Raw genomic sequence first — 20578 nt, 5'->3', positions numbered from 1 at the left:
TTTGCTGAGGCAAAAGACAGAGATGCAACAGTTTCCCCATTTTATGTACGGAAACTATCAGAGTAGACACTGACTCTTATTTCGGTACTGGAGATGGGACAGTATTGCTGAAAGCTCCCAACAGAGGGAGAAAGCAAAGCAAAATGTGCTGCTTATATTCCGCCCCATAATGTGTAAAGCTATCTTGGGATGGTATACAATTTAATTATGCAGGCTACACATTGCCCCCTCTTGTGAGCAGTGCACTCCACCTTGGAAGGCTGAATCAAGCTGGAGCCAGCTACCTCTCCCTTCAGGACTGAACTCAAGTCATGAACAGATTTTTTTGACTGCCGTACTGCAGTTCAGCCACTGCACCACATGGCTCAAGAAGAACCATTTGGAGATCATTTCTGCTGTCCCCTCACACCTGCTGCCTGAGGCAACTGCTTCACTCTTGCTAATTATTAATTGTAATCGTATAATGGTTAGATCTAGCCCTATCAAGAAGTATTCAGCACTCCCACACAATATAGCTCTCTCTTGCTTTACCAGTTTTTTTGTGTTCTGCCCTTTTTACATGCAGTCCGCAAAGGAACAACTTGCCATCACAAGCACCCTGTGTGGGCCAAGTAACAAGCTTTGCTGATAACAACATTGTTTGCAATATCTGTCTGTGGTGGAAGTCTGTTTCTAATGAGGTGTGCTTTTCTTGAAACCAAGTCTGGAAGCAGAGCCTTTTAATATGGGGCACATTTGGTGGAAGACATTTTATTACATAATAATAATATCACCTGGGACACACTACAGGGACAAAATATTTGAGGAAGATACACCATGAGTGTGATACTGAGCACATCCAAGTCTTACATACCATCCAAACTGCTCAGAGCTGTAAAAGAGAAGACTCCTTACACAACACCTCTGTAATGTCTTAATTGTCTATAATTGATAAAATGCTGTTTCTATCAAGCATGGTAGTTACGCTGGCTCCAGCTCATTTCTATGCAGATTCATCACAATTAGAGTACCATGAAATGTCATTTAGAGCTGGTCATGAATGGCTAATGACATATAATTTTACACAGCAGCAAAATGCAGGTTTACATACTTCCATTCAACTCCGGCCCACACGAACACCCAGGAGTCAGTGCTAGGGAATTAGCAGGCATTTTTATTTTTACAGCTGGCATCTACAATACACAAGCTGAAAAAGAAAACTGACCCAGGCTGCACTTTTTATTTACTCAGGCAGAGTAAATAACAGAGTCTTGACAAAGTTTTCAGGCAGGGATTCTGCTAGCTGCAAAGCCACTTACTTTATTAAATGTGCTTCATGATTACTCCTTTCTATCATCAGCTCCCCATCCAATACTTAAAATGAACGCATACCAATAACAAATGGAACCAGTGATATTAACACAGAAGAAACTATATTCAAGATAGCTCCTGCAAATAAAAGCATGTCCTGCCATTAGGCTCTCAGGGGACATAATCTCTCTAGTGCTGTCCAAACAAAGCAATGGTCAGCTCATATTTGAATACAGTTTAGTTTCAATAATTAATTCAAGTGTTTAAATAGCTAGAGAGGGAAGACACTAGCCAAAAAAAGTCCCCAAGCCAGTGACCTAGCCAAAATCAGTTAATAAATCAGCCGCCTAGAGTGGTCATAACTGACCAGATAGGTGGGATATAAATTAAATTACAATAAATAAATAAATAAATAAATAAATAAATAAATAAATAAATAAATAAATAAATAAATAAATAACTGGTACACCTGGGGAGACTTACATTCATTGTTTCAAACAGTCCTGAATAATTAAAAACACTCTGCTGAAAATATCTGCAAGGCTATGACAGATGAAGTGAAAAAGTTCCTCGCTGCATACACACTTTATCTACCATTATATGCATGTATGGTCACTAACACTATCCTGAGAGTAGGAAATAAGAAAGCCTCCATTAGCCACAGAAAGTATTCACCACTCTCAAGGGCAGTCCTGACAAGATTCCACAGCCAGGAGGGGTCAGAGGTGACAGGCCACAGTCCTCCAAGTCGTTTATCCACTTCCTTGGGTTGCACCATCTTTATCTCTCTGAACTTCCCAATACCAAGTGCAGGAACTCCCACCAACTGCTGCTGAGGGTACCTAACCGGTAGACTTCGTCCAGTCCTCCACCCTTGAAAGTACAATTTGATCTATATTCTACTGGACAAATACAAGAAGCTTTTCCTCTATATTCTACCCAGGTCTTTGTCATACAGTCCAAGGCTGTATGATCTCTTCCTGCATCAAATCAAAAGTGGTACTGATTTGTTCATGAACTGATTTACTAGCAGCGCCTTCAGACTAGAGAAAATTAAGGCACCAATTTGCCATGATTGGAGGGGGTCTAGAAGTGAAATGGAGCAGAGGTGTCTAATTTGACTTCTTCTTGGCAACTCCATCTCCCACCACCACCAAGTCCTCACATGAGGAGTGTGGGCCCACAGAGTGCTGCCTCACTAGGACTGACAAAAATGCAAACAAGAACTGAAGAGCCAGAAATGTGATACATAATGCCTGAGATCCTATTCCACAACTACATGCTGAACAACTGTGATTGCATCATCAGCTGTGGCCATTTGATGGAATTAAAACCTTCTCTCCCCCCCCCCCCCGGTTGTAATTATCTCCCTCAAACGGCCACAGAGAATGACTCCATCAAAGTTGTGTGGCATAAAGTTACACAAGGATTCTGGCCACTGTGTCTCTCTTCTCCACATGATGTATATCTCTTCTCTTATACACATGATGTATAAGGGAAGAGATTTGGTAATAACGAACATTAATTGCATGGAGTATCTTCTCTCTGCTTTAAGGCAAATTGCTAGAAAGGGTTAAAAGCAATTTTAAAGCAGATCACAGGAGAGTTCTTTTAAATAGCACCAACAAACAAACAAACAGAAAGCTACACCACAAACCCCTGTATAAGTAAGGTGTAACTAAAAGTTCTGTAACTGGCAATGTGCAATGAAAGTGTTTTGAAGAGTCTCTCTCTCTCTCTCTCTCTCTGGAAGTAATGTTTACTATACCAGCAAACTGTTAAGATAGACTGAAACTAGATGGAGGAACTCAGCAGAACTCAGAATGTTTATTTTTCACAACTTTTGAAGAAATAAAATTTTAATATTTAAACACTTCAGAGCTGAAAAGCAATTAATAAATTGCCTTTCCACAAAGGTAATGTTTCAACATAACAAGTAAATATTACTCATTGCAGCATTAAAAACCCAACAATATTCATGCTTTTTACATTATGTTTAAAAATTAATGACATTAATCTCTTGTTCTGCTCATCCTCTCCCTGCTCCGGGGGCAAAATGTAATGGTTTTTGTAACACAATATGCCCAAGCTCTAGTTGAAAACTTGTGTGAAGAAATACATCAGATTTTTAATTTTATAGTGCAATTTCAAATTTTATACTAAAATTACATGAAACTTTAACTTGATACTGATGTTAAGCTGTGTGATAGGTTTCTCTGAAGCAGATATTCCACTGTTGTGGTGCCTATACAGAAAAGACCATACTCTATACAGTGGTGCCTCGCAAGATGAAGTTAATTCGTTCCGTGAAAATTGCTGTCTTATGAAAACATCATCTTGCAAAATGCGGTTCCCCATTGGAATGCACTGAAATCCATTTAATGCGTTCCAATAGGGGGGGAAATCGTCGTCTTGCGAAAATCGCCCATAGAGAAACCGTTTTGCGAAGCACGAACCCAGCTGTCAAAATCACTGTCTTGTAAAAAACCGTCCTTAAAAAACCATTTTGTGAAGCGTGGACTTAGCTTTCAAAATCGTCGTCTTGCGAAAAACGGTCCCCCCAAAAAGGTCTTGCGCAGCACGGACTGAAACACTGTCTAGCGAAAATCACCCATAGGGAAAACCGTTTTGTGAAGCGCTATAGCGATCCGCAAAAAAACACTGTCTTGGGAATTAACCGGAAAGTGGGATCTTATTATCACAGACAACAAAGTGCTTAAATGGGACCAAAGGGGCAATGAACAGGAGAACTAATTGAGGAGAAAAACCGATGATTGAAGGGGGTGCTGCAGCTGGAGGCCGAGCTTGGAGAAAGGAAAAAAAATCTGATGATAATGAGTTTAATCTAATAGTTTAAAAGAAAAAAAATTGATAACAGGAAGGAAACAAGAATAAACTCTCTTTCTTTTTTACTCAGAGAAGCAGAATTATGAGGCTCTCAACGTGGCGGTTGAAAGAAACTGAAAGGGGACACCTGGCGCCAAGGTACTCATACGGATGGGGAGGGGCATATTCTATTGTGTTCATTGCTACCGCAGAAGCTCTAGAATCTTCCGATGAGACTCCGCGCAGGCGCGAATCATCCAGAGTGTGATTCACAGAGACCACGAAGAAGAAACTGAAGTACTAGAGACTTGTATGCAACATGCTAACCAATATCATATACCGTATTTTTCGCTCCATAAGACGCACCTCTCCATAAGACGCACCAAATTTTTAGGAGAAGAAAACAGGAAAAAATCTGTTTTCTTCTCCTAAAAATTGGTGAGCCTTATGGAGATGTCTGTCTTATGGAACACAACCTAGGACCTTTTGGAGGCTAACCCAGACCCCCTGAAGGCCAGAGGGGGCAAAGTCACCACCTTCTGGGGCTCTTTTGAGGTTTGGAAAGCTTCAGAAGAGCCCCAGAAGGTGGCAATTTCACCCCCTCTAGCCTGGTGGGGGGGCAGGGTGAGCCTCCAAACGGTCCTAGAGTGTGTTCCAGGACCCTTTAGAGACTCACCCTGCCCCCTGGGGGTCAGAGGGGGCAAAATCGCCACCTTCTGGGCTCTTTTAAGGCTTGGGAAGCTTCAAAAGAGCCCCAGAAGGTGGCGATTTTGCCCCCCTGGACCCGTGGGTGGGTGGGGGTAGCGTGGCAAGGGTCCGAGGGGGCCTTCCAGACCCTTGCCATGCTACCCCCCCCACGGGGCCAGCATGGGCGAAATAGCGACCTTCCAGGACCTTTTGAGAAGCTTTCCAGCCTCTCAAAAGGTCCTGGGAGCTGGCGATTTTGCCTGCGCTGGCCCCGTGGGGGGGTAGCGTGGCAAGAGTCTGAGGGGGCCTTCCAGACCCTTGCCACGCTACTCCCACCCCCCACCCCCCACGGGGCCAGGATGGGCGAAATAGCGACCTTCCAGGATCTTTTGAGAAGCTTTCCAGCTTCTCAAAAGGTCCTGGGAGCTGGCGATTTTGCCAGGGCTGGCTCCGTGGGGGAGTGGGTGGGGGCAGCCTGGCAAGGGTCCTGGGAGGCTCCCTTGGACCCTTGCGACGCTACCCCCACCCCCCACGGGGCCAGGGGGGTAAAATCATCAGCTTCTGGGAGTGTTTGGAGGCTCCCCAAGCCTCCAAACACTCCCAGAACCTGGCAATTTCGCCAGGGCTGGCCCCGTGGGGAGGTGGGGGCAGCCTGGCAAGGGTCCTGGGAGGCTCCCTTGGACCCTTGCCACGCTACCCCCACCCCCCACGGGGCCAGGGGGGGGTAAAATCGCCAGCTTCTGGGAGTGTTTTGAGGCTTGGGAAGCCTCAAAACACTCCCAGAAACTGGCGATTTTGCCGGTGGGAGGAGTGTCACAAGGGTCTGAGTGAGCTTCCAGGACCCTTGCAACGTTCCCCCCACCTGGAAGCTGGCGATTTCGCCTGCGCTGGCCCCGTGGGGGGGTGGGGGAGCATCGCAAGGGTCCTGGAAGGCTCCCTCGGACCCTTGCGACGCTCCCCCCCACGGGGCCAGTGGGGGCGAAGTCACCACCTTCGCACCATAAGACGCACAGACTTTCTACCCCCCTTTTGGAGGGGAAAAAAGTGCGTCTTATGGTGCAAAAAATACGGTAATCAATACAGAAAACAGACACAACCGTGGAAATAGTAAAATGCAAGTACAATCTCCAGTTTGCCAATATGTAATTGCTAGAAGTAATTATAGTTTTGTTATGCGATAAACCTAGATCACAGCTTGTAAAGCACTGTAGTGACAGAATGCAATTTACACCAGACAAATGGCCGATCAGACCATTTCAAATTGTTTAGACATTTGTTCTGTTGGCAATCGCCTCCTGTAGCCTATGTTATATTAAGTGTAAGGCAATCCCTGGAATCTTCATAGAGATGCTTGAAAAAATTGACAACATCATGAAGTTTAAAATCTCTTTGTAATATGCTGGAGACTGCATAAGACAAATGTAAGACATTCTTCCCAGTGTTGTGTATTGGTTCCATATATTTATATCCTGCTTTTCAGAGATAACAAAATGCTTTACACAGAACAAAGGGTTTGGAGCATAAATAGGACCCTCAGAATTAAGAAATTTCATCCAGCTTTGGCTCTGTTCATAAACTTGAAGGTTTAAAGTGCAAAGCAAAAAGAAGAGGGATCCATACACAAACCACTTTGCCAGACTTCTTTGGGGCACCTTTCTCCTTCCCATATAAATATATATATCAGCAATGGTCAGTGTTTACATCTGCTCTGATGTATTTCTTCACATCAGCCTGTAATGAGCACCATGGGGTTCAAGTGCTTAGGTCAATGAACTGTGAGAACCTGTTTATCACATGCCTACTTTGCTTAGTTGGATAATGTCACTGCTCTGCCTATGACTCATACTTTTTCATTACGGTCAGCTTTTTTTGAAAACTGACAAGCTAAAGCTACTGGATTACAAATGCATCCAACTCTCACATAACAAAAGTTTAAAGTAATAATTTTTGCACTAATTAATACATATGAGGCCAAATTTCACTCCATAATAAGCTGATACAATGGAATTCTTGGGAATGAATTTGGCTAGTAAGCCATTTTTGTAATGTCAAACATTCTGAGGTAGTAATGAGGGCCAAACTACACATTACACCAGACATGCAACATATAAATAACATCTTAGTTTTACTTTAAGCTGTTACAAGGGTGCCCAGCAGACAAGCATCAAATATGAACCCACCACCAAAAGAACAGCCCGCCTGCTTCTAGTCCTATTGCAGCTTATAATATCCCTTACCTTGTTTTAAGTATTTCATTGACTTTTTGTTCCAGTTCTATCCTTCTCAGACGTTCTTTTTCTAGCTCTTGTTTCAATGTTTCAGCATTTGTTTCTTCTCTCAGCTTCCTGAGCTCTTCCTCTGTTAATATGGAGAAGGGGAAAAAAGGTTTTACCTTTGGAGTCAAAGGAACTCTATCACAAGAATGTGGAGAAGATCCCAGTGTAGATGCACAAGCCCATTCTGCTGAAGGAAAACAATAAATGACCGAACAGATCACATATTTGAGCAAAGGTCCACCACTGGCTCTGAGCAATCAATATTTAACCCTCAAATTTGTAGTACAATATTGATCTCCATTCAGATCAGGGAGCTTCACAAAAAAAACCCACTGAAATACTAAGTAAACACAGGAGCATATCAGATTTCCACATCAGCTGAATGCTTCTCATTTAGGTATTCCAAATTTCACCTGACCTCTAAAAAAAACTGCACCACAAGAGTGTAAAGAAGGTGGAGCAGCATGACACACACAGGAAAACAGCAGTCCTCTGACGCTAGAGTAAACTTTGCACCAGAGTAGCCCAGATCAGGTGTTAGAAACTTAATTAAAACTGACCGATAGCTTTCTGACCCACCCTCTTTCCATGTTCCAAGGTTACCACGGGGCTCCCTTTTACCCTGGGAAAGGCTTTGGGATGTGTGCATGTGTGTATGTGTATAATGATTTTAAAAATTGCCACTGGACCATCACCACCAGAACTGCGTTGGTTAAAAGAAGACTAAGTCTGTGCTGGAACAGATTTGGTGGTATTACAGTTCTGGCCATTAGAAACCAAGCTAAACTCCAGTAAGCAAGAAGGGCTTGTATAGTATTTGAATCCATTATCCATTGGGCTGGATAAAGTACAGTCTTCCAGTTCTTCATCCTATGTGACCACAAGTTTAAGATGCTTTCAATCTTATTTTGGTTTAACTGCAGTAAATCATACCATCCAAATTTTAAATGGTGGTTAATCTTAATTACATTAGAGAAAAAGGAGTCAGTTTCATAAACTACCTTATTTCTCTAAAAATAAGACAGGGTCTTATACTGTAGAGTGGTGCCTTAACTTAAGAACTTAATCTGTATTGGAATGGTGGCTGTAAGTCAAAGCAGCATTTCTCATAGGAATGCACTGAACGGAATTAATCCATTCCAGCTGTTTTTTCTCCTTATGTCAAGGCACAGTTCTTAAGTCAAAGCATTAGTTCCCATAGGAACTAATGAAAAGCCGGTTAATCCATATTCTACCATTAGGGGGAGAAATGTCCACTAACAACCAGCAAGCATTCTTCCAGCACTCCTCATCAAAAAAAGAGAGCGGGGGGGGGGGGGTGAGTAAGAGACCTGAGTCTAAGCTGCATTTTAAAGCCTGCTTGCACCAACAATCAGCAAGCATTCTTCCAGCACAGAACTCCTCATCACAAAAAGAGAGCTTAGAGAGACCGGGGGGGGGGGGGGCAGAGACTTTAGTCTAAGCTGTATTTTAGACCTGCAGCAGCCCAATAAATCTTTGGAACACCATTTCCTATTTTAAATGCAGACGAGCAAAATGCATTTTAGATCTCCATCAGCCAGCTCAGACCCTTACAAAAATCCCCCCCCCCAAGCTGCGAAAACCCTGTATGTAGAGTAAATATGTACAGTAAGTATGTAAAACACTGCAAGTCCCACGCTGGGACTGCAAAAACAAACAAAAACAAAAAACAAACAAATCAAAAAATTAACATTGGAGCAAGTCACACATGGGACTACCAAAAAAAAACCACCAAAAAACAAAACAACACAGAAACGTAACCCCTCTCAGCCCAAACCTACCGTCCAAAACCCACCCAGAACAACTTTTTTTAAGGACAAAGGAGCACCTTAGCAGTCCGAAGCCTCTGCAGAGGCTTACCTGGCTTCCAAAGCACCAGCACCCGACCACTTCTCCTTATTTATTTATTTATTTATTTTATTTATTTGATTTTTACCCCGCCCCTCTAGACCATGTCTCCTTCCTCCTCCTGCGCCACCACAGAGACCCTCCGATTCGACTCGTGCCTTCAGCAGCGCTTACTCACTAGTAGACCCGCACCGCCCTGCCTCTCCTTCCTCCTCTTGCGCCCCAGGAGTAAAAATGTTCCCTAACCGCCTGCCTTTTTAAAAAAAGAAGTCTTGGTGCCAGTGTTGGTACAAAGTTGTGCTAGGGCACACAATGGGGGTGTGTGTGTGACAGAAGACATTGCTTATATGCACGTCTTTGCAGCTTGTTACCGTAACTGTGTTGTAGTCATGCCTCCTACAAATCTGGACAGATACAGCACAAACTGCCTTAACCAGCTGCAAACAAGGGCTGACTAGCAATTTTCTCTCTTCTCTCTCTTGACTCCTGTCTAGATGGCTAAACTTAATTCACCTAGAGAAACCAGAATTCCTTGGTGCAAATTCAGTGTGTCAGTGTGTTTTTTCCCCCATCCTAAATACACCAAGGACAGTATTTCATGTGAACTTCATTAATACAGCTTGCAATTCTTGCATAATTTTATTATCATTCTAAGCAAAAGCAAACCTGTAAGTGTAACTGAATCAGGACCTTGTGTGTGTGTGTGTTTTTTTTTTTTGCTTCAAGTAGCATTAATATAAAAGTAATGGCCAGTGGTCCTGATGTGCCCCATCTCTGAGTATACAGTAGGCAAGTGTTCCCTCCATGATTCAGTAGCTGAAAATAATATGTGAGATTCCAAATGACCAGAAGAAGCAGAAAGACAGTGGTATGTGTCATCTGGTGTCATCATCTACAATACTTAAGACTTTTATATGTTAGTATCACAAACCTTTGCATTAAGTGTCACATAAATCTAGCTTAAGGGACGTGGTGGCGCTGCGGGTTAAACCGCAGAGGCCTCTGTGCTGCAGGGTCAGAATACCAGCCATCGTAAGATCGAATCCACGCAATGGAGTGAGCTCCCGTCGCTTGTCCCAGCTCCTGTCAACCTAGCAGCATGCAAATGCAAGTAGATAAATAGGTACCACCATGGTGGGAAGGTAATAGCATTCCGTGTCTAGTCGCGCTGGCCGTGTGACCACGGAAACTGTCTTCAGACAAACGCTAGCTCTATGGCTTGGAAACGGAGATGAGCACCGCACCCTAGAGTCGGACACAACTGGACTAAATGTCAAGGGGAACCGTTACCTTTTACCTAAATCTAGCTTCAACATAAGTTTCAGCAAAAATATGTACTTTGAGTAGAATCTGACACATGCACACACGTACACACAAAAAGCACTAGCAAGATACCAGCCGTAAAGATCATGTTTATAGAACATAGTATGGAATTTGTGTGTAACGCCCTTTTAAGCTAGCAAGTGGCAACATATCAAGACGTGCCTGAATGAAGGCTTTTCTATAGCCAAAGCTCACTAAATCGGCAAAATAAGAAGGAAGTTTTAAAGACGGAGATGAAATAATCTTATAAAATGGGGCCATTTTTAGAGTGCCTAGCAAACCTATATTTGTTTGGTAACAGAGATCAAATAATCTCTGCTTTAATGAGCTTTTTGCTGCATTCAGGCTGCTAATTGGGGCTGGCTACAGGAACATATAACACTTATGTTACAGAAGCTTCACTGGCTGCTGGTCCATTTCCAGGTCCAATTCAAAGCACTGGTTAGGCTCTATAAAGCCTTATAGGTTTGGGTCCAGGCTATCTGAAGGACTGTTTCTCCCTATATGAGCCTTCTTCGCTCCTAAGATCTTCAAGGGAGGCCCTTCTCAGTCTCACCACCCTCCCAGGAACACAAGAGAGGGTATTCTCTATGTTTTAGTGCTTTTAATTGAATAATTTATTCTATTTTAAACTTTATTTTAATTATTGAGAGCTGTCTTTAGTCTCTTTATGGGTGAAGGGCAGCATACACACAATATAATTTAAAAAATAAGTATAAACACTTCCCAGCATTCCTTCTTCAATCTATTAAAAAAACCCTGTCTCTACAACATGATGATGAAAGCTTTTGATGCCAGCAGGGCACCAGAATAATTACCTTAAAACCAGTGCATCATACCCTAGGTAGGATGACTCCACATTAGCCTGTATTTCTATTTGTCATTTCATTTCCCACCCAAATTCATAAGCCTAGTGACTGTACAAACAATTCTTAAAGGTCATTAAAATAAAGTGAAGATTAAAACATACAGAGACAGACAATGAGCTCTTTCATTAAATCAAGCACAAGCAATGTGTTATATCAGTCTCCTGACATATAGTTTGCTACACACTGAAGATGGCAAAAAAATGGTGCATTGTTAGTAAACCACATGAGTGCCCACTTGCTTCCTGAAAATAAAAATTCTGTGCCTAGCTTCCAAAAGAGCCAGCACATTTATTGCAGCATGATGTTCCTGTTAGCAAAAGCTTGTCCACCAGAAAAATCCAGACCCTCTGAAGTATGTGGTACACAAGAATATAGTATATACCAATATGCCACATACAGTGGTGCCTCGCTTAACAAGCGCACCGTATAACGACGAAATCGCATAGCGATCCGGTTTTTTGGATCGCTAATGCGATCGCTCAACGTCGTTTAGATAGGGCGAAAATCGCTTTACGAAGATCGGTAAGCGTTTCGCTTACCGATCTTCACAAAACGAAGCCCCGACGATCAGCTGTTCGAGGGCGCGAAAATGGCTGCCGGCCATAGGAAACCTCGCTGAACGGTGAGTAAAGGAGCCTTTTGGAACGCATTAAACGATGTTTAATGCGTTCCAATGGCTTTCCCTGTCCCGTTCAGCGATGTTTCGCTATAGCGAAGGTTAATCCGGAACGGATTAACCTCACTATGCGAGGCACCACTGTACTGTATTTGCATTTCATGTTCTGGAGATAACAAGGACATGCCACTAAATCATGTCTTCTGAACACCATCCATACAGCACTAGGCCTTAATGAAAAGCTACCATGCATCTTTGACTGGAGCAAGCTGGCTCTTCTCTCTAGAGGGCAGAACCTGAACTAACGGATTCAAATTACAAGAAAGGAGATTTTGGCTAAATGTTCATTAGAAAGGACTTCCAAAGATGAGAGAGTTCTTCAACAGTAGAACAGACTGCTTCAGAAGTATGACAGGCTCTCATTTGACAGAAGTTTTTAAACAAAGCTTAGATTTCCAAATGAACTCCTGAACAGCCCAGTGGCTTAGGTCTCTGGCTGCAGAGCCAGAGATTGGGAGTTTGATTCCCTACTGGGCCTCCTTTACAGGGGCTGGACTCAATCCATACGGTCCCTTCCTGCAGTTCCAAGAGGAGGAGGATGAAGATTTCAAGGATGCACTAGTTACAGATTTCCAGCAGTGGCAGCGGTTGGACTAGATTATCCTTGAATTCCTTCCAGTTTCTTAAGTCTCTAATTCTGACTCACTGCCAAGCTGCAAACTGTAATGCTGGGAATAGAAAGGAGAGGATTCTTAACACTCTGCCCTGCCTCTGAGCTGCCTGGAAACATTCTGCTGGCTACACCTTTGAAGACATGAAGCTGAATCTGATGCACCTGGTGGAGCTCAGAAATGCTTTTTGAATTCAATCCTTGGAGTCCCAAACTGATCTGATTAGGATTTACATACCCCAGACTAATAAGTAAATCAAGAAACAACTATCCCTCGGGTTACTGTAGTTCCCCTGTGTTATAATACACGGTTCTTGTCTAAAATGCAGCAGCAACATGTGTGCTTTGAGACAAGAGGCATTCAATAAAACTTATTTAAAATACACCTTGACAGGTTGCCTTCTTTCAAAGTGGCAGATTAATGTAGGAAGAACAGGTCACAGAAATGAACCCATGAAAAAGTGTCAGAGACCAGAAATAGACTTGAGTCACCCATCCCTAGAACAGCCTCTCTTACTCCATTTTGTGGTGGCCACATACTGTAGCCATTTGCTAAAATCATAGTTCCACATGCCCCTTCCCAAAATGAGATGGGGACAGGAGAAAATTGCAAAAAAAAGTCCTGTGCACTGTTTCTCAGGCAACAACCAACCAGACTGATTTTAGGTCTCTTGTACATGCATAAGGCAGAGTAAGAAAATGGTTTCCATAGCATTAAGACAAGAGAAGAAAGAAGCTGTTATACCATGTTCTTCAGCAGAAGAAGCAACTACTTCTTCATACATATCCCATACCTATACATTCTTCTAAGTGGAATAAAAGATGGCAAGGTACCTCCAACAAACCACTGAAGGTGAGCCCACTAGAATAAACTTACAGTTAACGAAGCAGAACAACAGTATACAAAATGCTGAGGCTATAGGCACGTTTCATGCTATCGGCTTGTTGTACAGCTAAATACTACTAATTCTGTGTGTAAACAGAAGTCTGAAATAGCTTACTTAGTCCATGTTACTTATAGCAAATCTCTTTATAGCTTCTTCCCACATTAGTATTTTAAATCAAGCATGTTGTGTAATTGGTTCTCAGCTGACTGATCAAATCTCAGTCACATACTGTCAAACTGGTTCATGTCAGCTGCATGGACAGAGACTGTCACTGAACAAGCATTCACTACTTTCGCTAACAGTACTTCCAGTAAACATATGATGAATAATCAATATACTGTACATGGTTTCTCATATAGCACAAGTACATTGCTCCACAAAAAGAACTTAGTTCCCACCATGGCTTGCACTTCCTCACTCCTCTGCACACACAAGGAGTTGCAAGGAGAAGTCTGAACGCTTTCACTTATATTTTAGATGGATTGAAGCTTGCAATGTCACAAAAAGATGGACACGTTATGGTTAATCTCAGGTATGACTGGAAAAAAGAAGCCAGCTTCAAACAACTTTTAATGAAGGTAGTTTACTTCTATTAATCAAAATGAAAACTAACCACATTTGGGGTCTGGAAAATGGACTGAACTGTGGTCTACCTAGAATGGTAACAGTAATTTCTAATCTCCTCATAGTGGCTTACAACAGAAGGCGAGATGGGAAGGCTAGGCTCAGTGCTGTAACACTGAACCATATTGAGACTGACGACTCACCTGTAATAAAAACAGTTAAAATATATTATGTATAAAATACATGAAATAACATAATGTTTTCAAAATAATTTTCTTGTTTCACCTCTTCGAATAGAGCTCTCTACCTTACAGGATTTGTTCTTACTGATCTTTGTGCCTCTAACGCAGGAGGTACACTGTCATTCATAGAAGCAGCCTAAGAATCAGTTTATACACACACGGTATGTTCACGCTGGCAACCTACAGCTGAATGCTATCCGACTACTTTAGTGTTCACACTTGGGAAGTACTTTTTGCATTAATTTACTGCCAGAAAATCCAGCAATAAATCTCTCCCATTTCCCCAGGATGCTTCAGACAGAAAGCATGTGTGGTTTGGAAACAAAGTCTGTAGCTAGTTGTTCGCCATACTGTTCAGCAGTGGAAACAGCCAGCTGTTCACTGACAAAGCCTTTCTACGTCTTTTCTGTTACTGTTCCAGCTCCACCAACACTTACTGAATGTAGTCGGCACTGATTCCCTTACCTACACAAACTCTGTAGTACCTTCCAGCAACAGACTTCCATTCTGCTCGTGAACAATGTTGCAAGGAGTCTTGGTTTCACACAACAAAAATAAGCAGTTCAATCTTGTCTCTTCCTGCACTTCCTAAAAATCATCTCCTGGTCCCCCAGTAAACAACCAAAATTGTCAAGGTGCCATAAAGCAGGGGCAGTTACAAGAGAAAACAGGAATAAAAGACAATTTCCCTTTATTGCTGAAAACTCCGTGCAGGACTGAAACACAAAAAGTTACATGTGATGGAACTTCTGTACCCTCAGAAGCTGCTGAAGCAGTCACCCTACCTTTGATGAAGTGTGGTAAACTTTAAGTTCTGCTTTGGCTCTTGCAATGAGCCTGTAATGAAGATGTGGCAATGTGGGACAGTGGGCAGGCAAACAGTGGGCCCCAGCACCATGATAACTAAACAATAAGCAAGGACAGGCCAAAAACTGCAGCCGCTGGCAATCTGATTTTAGGGATGAATAAACAGAAGTGAATCCAGTATACAGAACATACAGGCAATATACACAGAATTATCAAAACAAATTGGACATTGTAAGAATAACATTACAAGGTAAGAGGTATAATAGCTAGCTATTCAATCAGCAAGCCAATCCACCCACAAAGACCTGTTTATTCAGACAAGCCTCAGATAACTGATGTCACTGGCAGAAGAGGGAACTTTTAACTGGATGGGTGCTATATACTATGCTTATCCTTATCTTCAGCCTTATTCTTAATCTTACTCTTATCATTGTTGGTACATTGCTTTTATACTGCTTGATCCTTTTATTCATTGTGTGTCTTAACTTTCGCCTTCAATTTACTTCCAAACCACACTGAAACTCATTTGTTGGTGAAAACTGGGATATAAATGAAATAAAGCATGCAATATTTAAGGGCTGAAATACTTAGGTGAACAGGGCTGTTTTAAGTGAGCACCAAAAAAAGAAAACAGAGTTGGCAATAATCCAGAGTTGAGGTTTTGGCCCAGGCAAAGCCCCTCATCTAGTGGCATAATCCATTTCTTCCCTGGGTACACAGGAAAGATAATAAGGGAGGAGTTGTTCCTGCAGGCAGTTGGGATCCAAGCTAGCTGTGGCTTCAAAGGTAATAAGCAGCAAAGAAGCAGTCTGCAGCTTACCCAGAGGGAAAACTGGTAAACCTACCAAAGCACACTGAGGAGTTTTATTTAGCATTTGCTGCTCCTATTTCAGCAGGGATGCGTGGGTGGATGTGTTTTGCTTTACGTTCGCAGAAAACAACACATGGTATTAAACTATACTACTGCTCCCAACTTTAAGTTCTTCACTTAATCCCTTAGTGAAAATGCTAATGAAATAATAATGCAAATGCCCTAGCTCTTTGAAAGGACTCAATTTGGTGCAGTGCCAGGTGTCAGCGTGCCAAAAAAGGTAATATAGGTCAGCATAGCTCTTATCATCATGACTGGACTACTGAGATGTTTAGCTATTAACTCATCCACTGGAGAGCGTGACAGCAGAAATTAGAACGATATCCAGGTTTCAACTTCAGCAGAGGTTATGTCAAAACCTGGCATTAAAATTAAATAAATAAAACCCAAGCATTATGTTTTGTGGAGCTAGTGATTCATCACAGTGATCAATGGATCAGCAGGGAGGGCAGTCTATTACTCATCTATGAAGCCATTCGAATCCTTTCTTGCTGCTGCATATGGACGCTTACCAAAGAAAACCAGGTCTGAATACCAGTGGAGGAAGAAATCCTTAAAGCTTATGTGATTTGTTTGCATGGCACCCATTTCCTTTTGAATCAGAGTTGAGAGGGACCTTGGAGGCCATCTAGTTTAATCAATTCAGGATACAACTGCAGACCTAAATCCAATGTGATATTTCTCATACCTGTGGGATTTTTTTTAGCAAAGACTGCACTAAATGCAGCTTCTCTAACAGATAAGTATTGAGCCCATGCTTGAATACCTTCCTTTGCTTTCTCTCTCTCTCTCTCTCTCTCCCAAAAAGTGAAACAGACAAGCACTGTTCGATTAATTATACTAAAAGCATTTAGCAAATAATCTTCGTAGGATATACATTTTTACCTAGTCATCTAAAAATCATCTTTAAGTCATTTGGTGGGCCATATCAAGATGGAGTATCTGAACAAATGAGCTACAATTAGACATGAAATATTCATATTCATATCCCTGGGGATACAAATATGAATAATCAGCACCACAGGTGCTGCGGAAATCCAATCCCTCCTGCCTCGAACCCACCCGTCCACTCATGAGTTGCCACACGGCTTATTTGACGGTCGCCCTCACTGTTGCGCCCATCGCAGAAACAGCCCGGCTGGCTCTTCCCCGACTCCATGTGCAACCAACCACTCCAGCAAGGAGGTGAGATGGGGAGTCTCCTTGCTCAGCTGCATGGGTAGGTGGGCAAGAGCTGGGCAGGCTGCTTCGACAATTGCCACAACAATGAGGACTATGGCCATGTGCGCCACGTGTCAACCAGTAAGAGGACTGGCAGGTTCGGTGGGGGGAAAAGAGACTGAATTCCTGCTGCACCTGCGGTGCCAATATTCATATTACGAATACGAACAGCCCATGTCTAGCTACACTCCACAAAAGCTTAAACCAAATCACACATTTTTACCTTTAAGATGCCACAATATTCTTTATTATTTTTGTTTCACCACAGTTACCTCCTTGGAAACTGATTTAATCTCACGGCCAAAAAATATAGCATTAGGTACCCATAATAAATTAGACTCCCCTAAAAGGACTAAGAATCCACATTCTCTCCTGTGCCACTCAACACAAACTCCAATATTTTTTACAGAAGGAGAGAACATACAATTCTTCCTGGCTGTGTCCTGCACAAATATAAAGTTTTTCAATTTACTGTAATGGCCATTTGGCAGACTGCACTCCGGCATTCCTCCAATAAAACCTGTAATATTATAGATACTGAAATATCATCACCAAAGAATAGCAAAGCTAAGCAAGGTTCTCCCCCAAATGCCATTTTGTCTGTCTTAGAAAGAGGAAGGTAATAGCTTAAGAGTTAAAATGCTTATAAGGGCTGTCTAACTGCAGTTCTGCAGTTCCCACTTTATTTGTATTAGCATGAAACACTGGTTCCTTTAAATAAATACCTGAAAGCCTGTAGTAATGGGGAATGTAAGCATATCTATGAGACAATGACACGTCTTCCACAGATTCCACACGCATACCTGTGATTTGTGTCCCTGGTGTAAAATGGGGAGGCTCTCCTACAGAGTTTAACAGCTGGTGAGACTACCCTCCTCATCGTGTAATAGGTAATTTCCCAGCAAGCAGTAGGCCTGAGGGGACATTCCCTTCTTCCCCAGTCAATGTACAGTATGTTGAATGAAGCAGACAACAGGAATAGACATTTCTGTTGTCTTCTTGCCTCTCTCCTGTCCCAGAGGTCTGCCTGGGGGGGTGGGATTCTAGGCAATTTCTAGACCTGGAAGGTCCCAGAATTCCAAAAATGTCATCCCTGTGGACTTTTTAATGATGTACAAGATTCAGATTGCAGAAATGCGAGCCCCCTGACCACAGCTTTACAAGTTCAGTGGACAACTTCCACTACACCAGATAACTACAGGTTACTATCATACCAATTGGTCACAAATACAGTGGTGCCCCGCATAGCGACGTTAATCCGTTCCGGATTAATCGTCGCTATCTGGAAACATCCCTAAACAGAACTAAAAACCCCATAGGAATGCATTAAACTTTGTTTAATGCGTTCCTATGGGGCCCAAACTCAGAGTTCAGCGAAGGTCCTCCATAGCACCGCCATTTTCGCTGCTTCAGTAAGTGAGGGCAGCACGTGAAAAATGCTTGCGGTGGCCATTTTGGAACTGCCAATCAGCGGTTCTAAAAACATCGCAATGCGAAGATCGGTAAGCGAAACGCTTACCGATCATCACAATGCGATGTTTGTCCATTCAGAACATTGCAATGCGATCACATTAGCAATCCCAAAAAATAGATCACAATGCGGATTCGTCGTTAAACGGTGCGCTCGTTATGTGAGGCACCACTGTAAGGAGTTACAATAGAATGTAAATGTATATATCTGATGTCTAACTGGCCAGCCAACATTGGGCTATGTTGCAAGAGCAATGACAGAGCTTTTCAGGAACTTCAGCAGATTTAATATCATATATACACCAGAGATCAAGTCCAAGCTACAAGAAATTGCAGAAAAATGCCATCTGCTAAGACCTGAAATGAGTTTGGAAAGGCGGCCAGCTGTTCTCTGCAAGAATCTAAGCATGTAGGTCCCAAAGAGGAAGGTGAATAATTCATTAACATAATCTTGGGTAAGTGATGGAGGTTTGGGGGAGGGGAGCCAATTTTTAATTAAACCGGAGGAGCTAATCGTATCTAGGAGAGGAGGTTGAAAACAAAAATCACTGGCCCTGCTTTTTTCTTTTCCTTTGTGTGGAATCATGGTAGGACTGTTTTGGCAGAAATGTTCACAAATCCACATGGGACTGTGTCTTTTACACAGAATTTTTCCACCATGGATTTTTTAAACTGCACTATACTACGTTTAATGGGAGATTATTTTAACAGCACATCATTCAAAAGAGGGCCGGCGTTTCCCTCTCAAGATATTTGCTGACAGCACTGCATGACTAGCAAAACATCTCCCTTATTAACATCTGTGGGGTTTTTTTAAAAAAACTGGTGGGTTATAGACCAAACGTAGGTTCTTTACAGACATTTCCACAACACGATGACTTGGCTGACAGCACCTAAAGCAGAAGAGGGTTCACACTGTGGCTGCTCCAGGTTTAAAGGCTTGCGTTTGCACACCACCCCTAGGCAAACTCAACGGCTGATTTCAAAGATATCAGGGTGGAGCCAAGCAGAAGCTAGCAGAGTGAAGCTGACAGCAAAAGCTTTCTGTTTGCTGCTCTGGCTGGAACTGGCAGATACAGTGGGCTGAATAGCTTGATATGACAGGAAGGAACAGCACCAGCGTAGAAATTAAAGTGATCCTGACAGCTTCCACTGTTGTTCTGCCACTGTCTACCCAGCATCCTCTGGGCGCAGGAAGGAAAACTAGGGCAGAAAAAAAGAAGATGCATACTCTGCCGGCTCTCAAGAGTGGATTTGCCAGGGCTACACTGTTCAAAGCAGGCATACTAAGTGAAAGCAAAACTGACCTCTGTTCAAAAATGCTGACAACCATCACAGAATGAATGGCTGTTACACCCTGCTCCAATACAAGAAAGCACAATTTGGAGCCATTCTGGCTATAAGAAACCTGATTCTCTTCAGAACTGGGAAAATTGTTTTAATTATAGCCCCTCTTTTCAGCTCTACAGGCTGCCAATCCATTTCCATGCAGAATTCAAAATGATGGTTCTAACCCATAATGCCCTAAATGGCTTTGGCCCCAGCTATCTCAAGGACTGCACCTCCCTTTATAAGACTGCTCGAGCGTTAAAATCATCAGAAGAGACTGTTACATACAGCACTGATGTTACCTGTCTGTCATGGGTTTGGAGGGAAAGTTCCATCCTATGGGGAGTGGAAGGCGGGACATCAGGAGGAGGGGCTGTACTGTATATATATGTGGAGCGTGTGTGGTGAGAGAGATGCTGAGAGACACTGGGTTGTGACGAAGCAGCAGCTGGGAAGAAGAAGCTGTTGTGGGAGTCTGTGTGTCAGACAGGGTACTACTGTGTGTCAGAGTACCAACCTGATAGGTTCAGGTGTCTGTTGGTTAGCCAGAACTGATAGGTTCAGGGTCTGTGCTTCAAGTTAAGGGTTCTGTGTGAACCAAACTGTGTGTGTGCATGAGTGAAACTAAGCCACGTTACTTTATCCTATTCACCTGATTCTTTTATTTTCCTGTGTGTTGTATGTAAATAAACCTTATTCTTTTATTGTTTAAAAATCCATCCCTGGTCTGTGTGACTTCTTAAAGGGAATGGTTGGTGGCA

The 20578-nt window shown here is 42.7% G+C and overlaps 1 protein-coding gene across 2 annotated transcripts in view; it reads right to left on the bottom strand.

The window, feature by feature from the left end:
• Positions 1 to 20578, bottom strand: part of GRAMD4 (GRAM domain containing 4) — a 121054-nt gene that overhangs the window by 39069 nt on the left and 61407 nt on the right. For both annotated transcript variants that reach the window (XM_073000624.2, XM_020796982.3), the window contains exon 4: positions 7041 to 7161. In XM_073000624.2, the coding sequence (XP_072856725.1) occupies positions 7041 to 7161 (121 nt within the window). The remainder of the gene's footprint in view (positions 1 to 7040; positions 7162 to 20578) is intronic.

Source organism: Pogona vitticeps, chromosome 5 (genome assembly GCF_051106095.1).
Source record: "Pogona vitticeps strain Pit_001003342236 chromosome 5, PviZW2.1, whole genome shotgun sequence".
Taxonomy (NCBI): domain Eukaryota; kingdom Metazoa; phylum Chordata; class Lepidosauria; order Squamata; family Agamidae; genus Pogona; species Pogona vitticeps.
The sequence above is the reverse complement of the archived record's forward strand: the minus strand, read 5'-3'. Positions and strand labels throughout refer to the sequence as shown.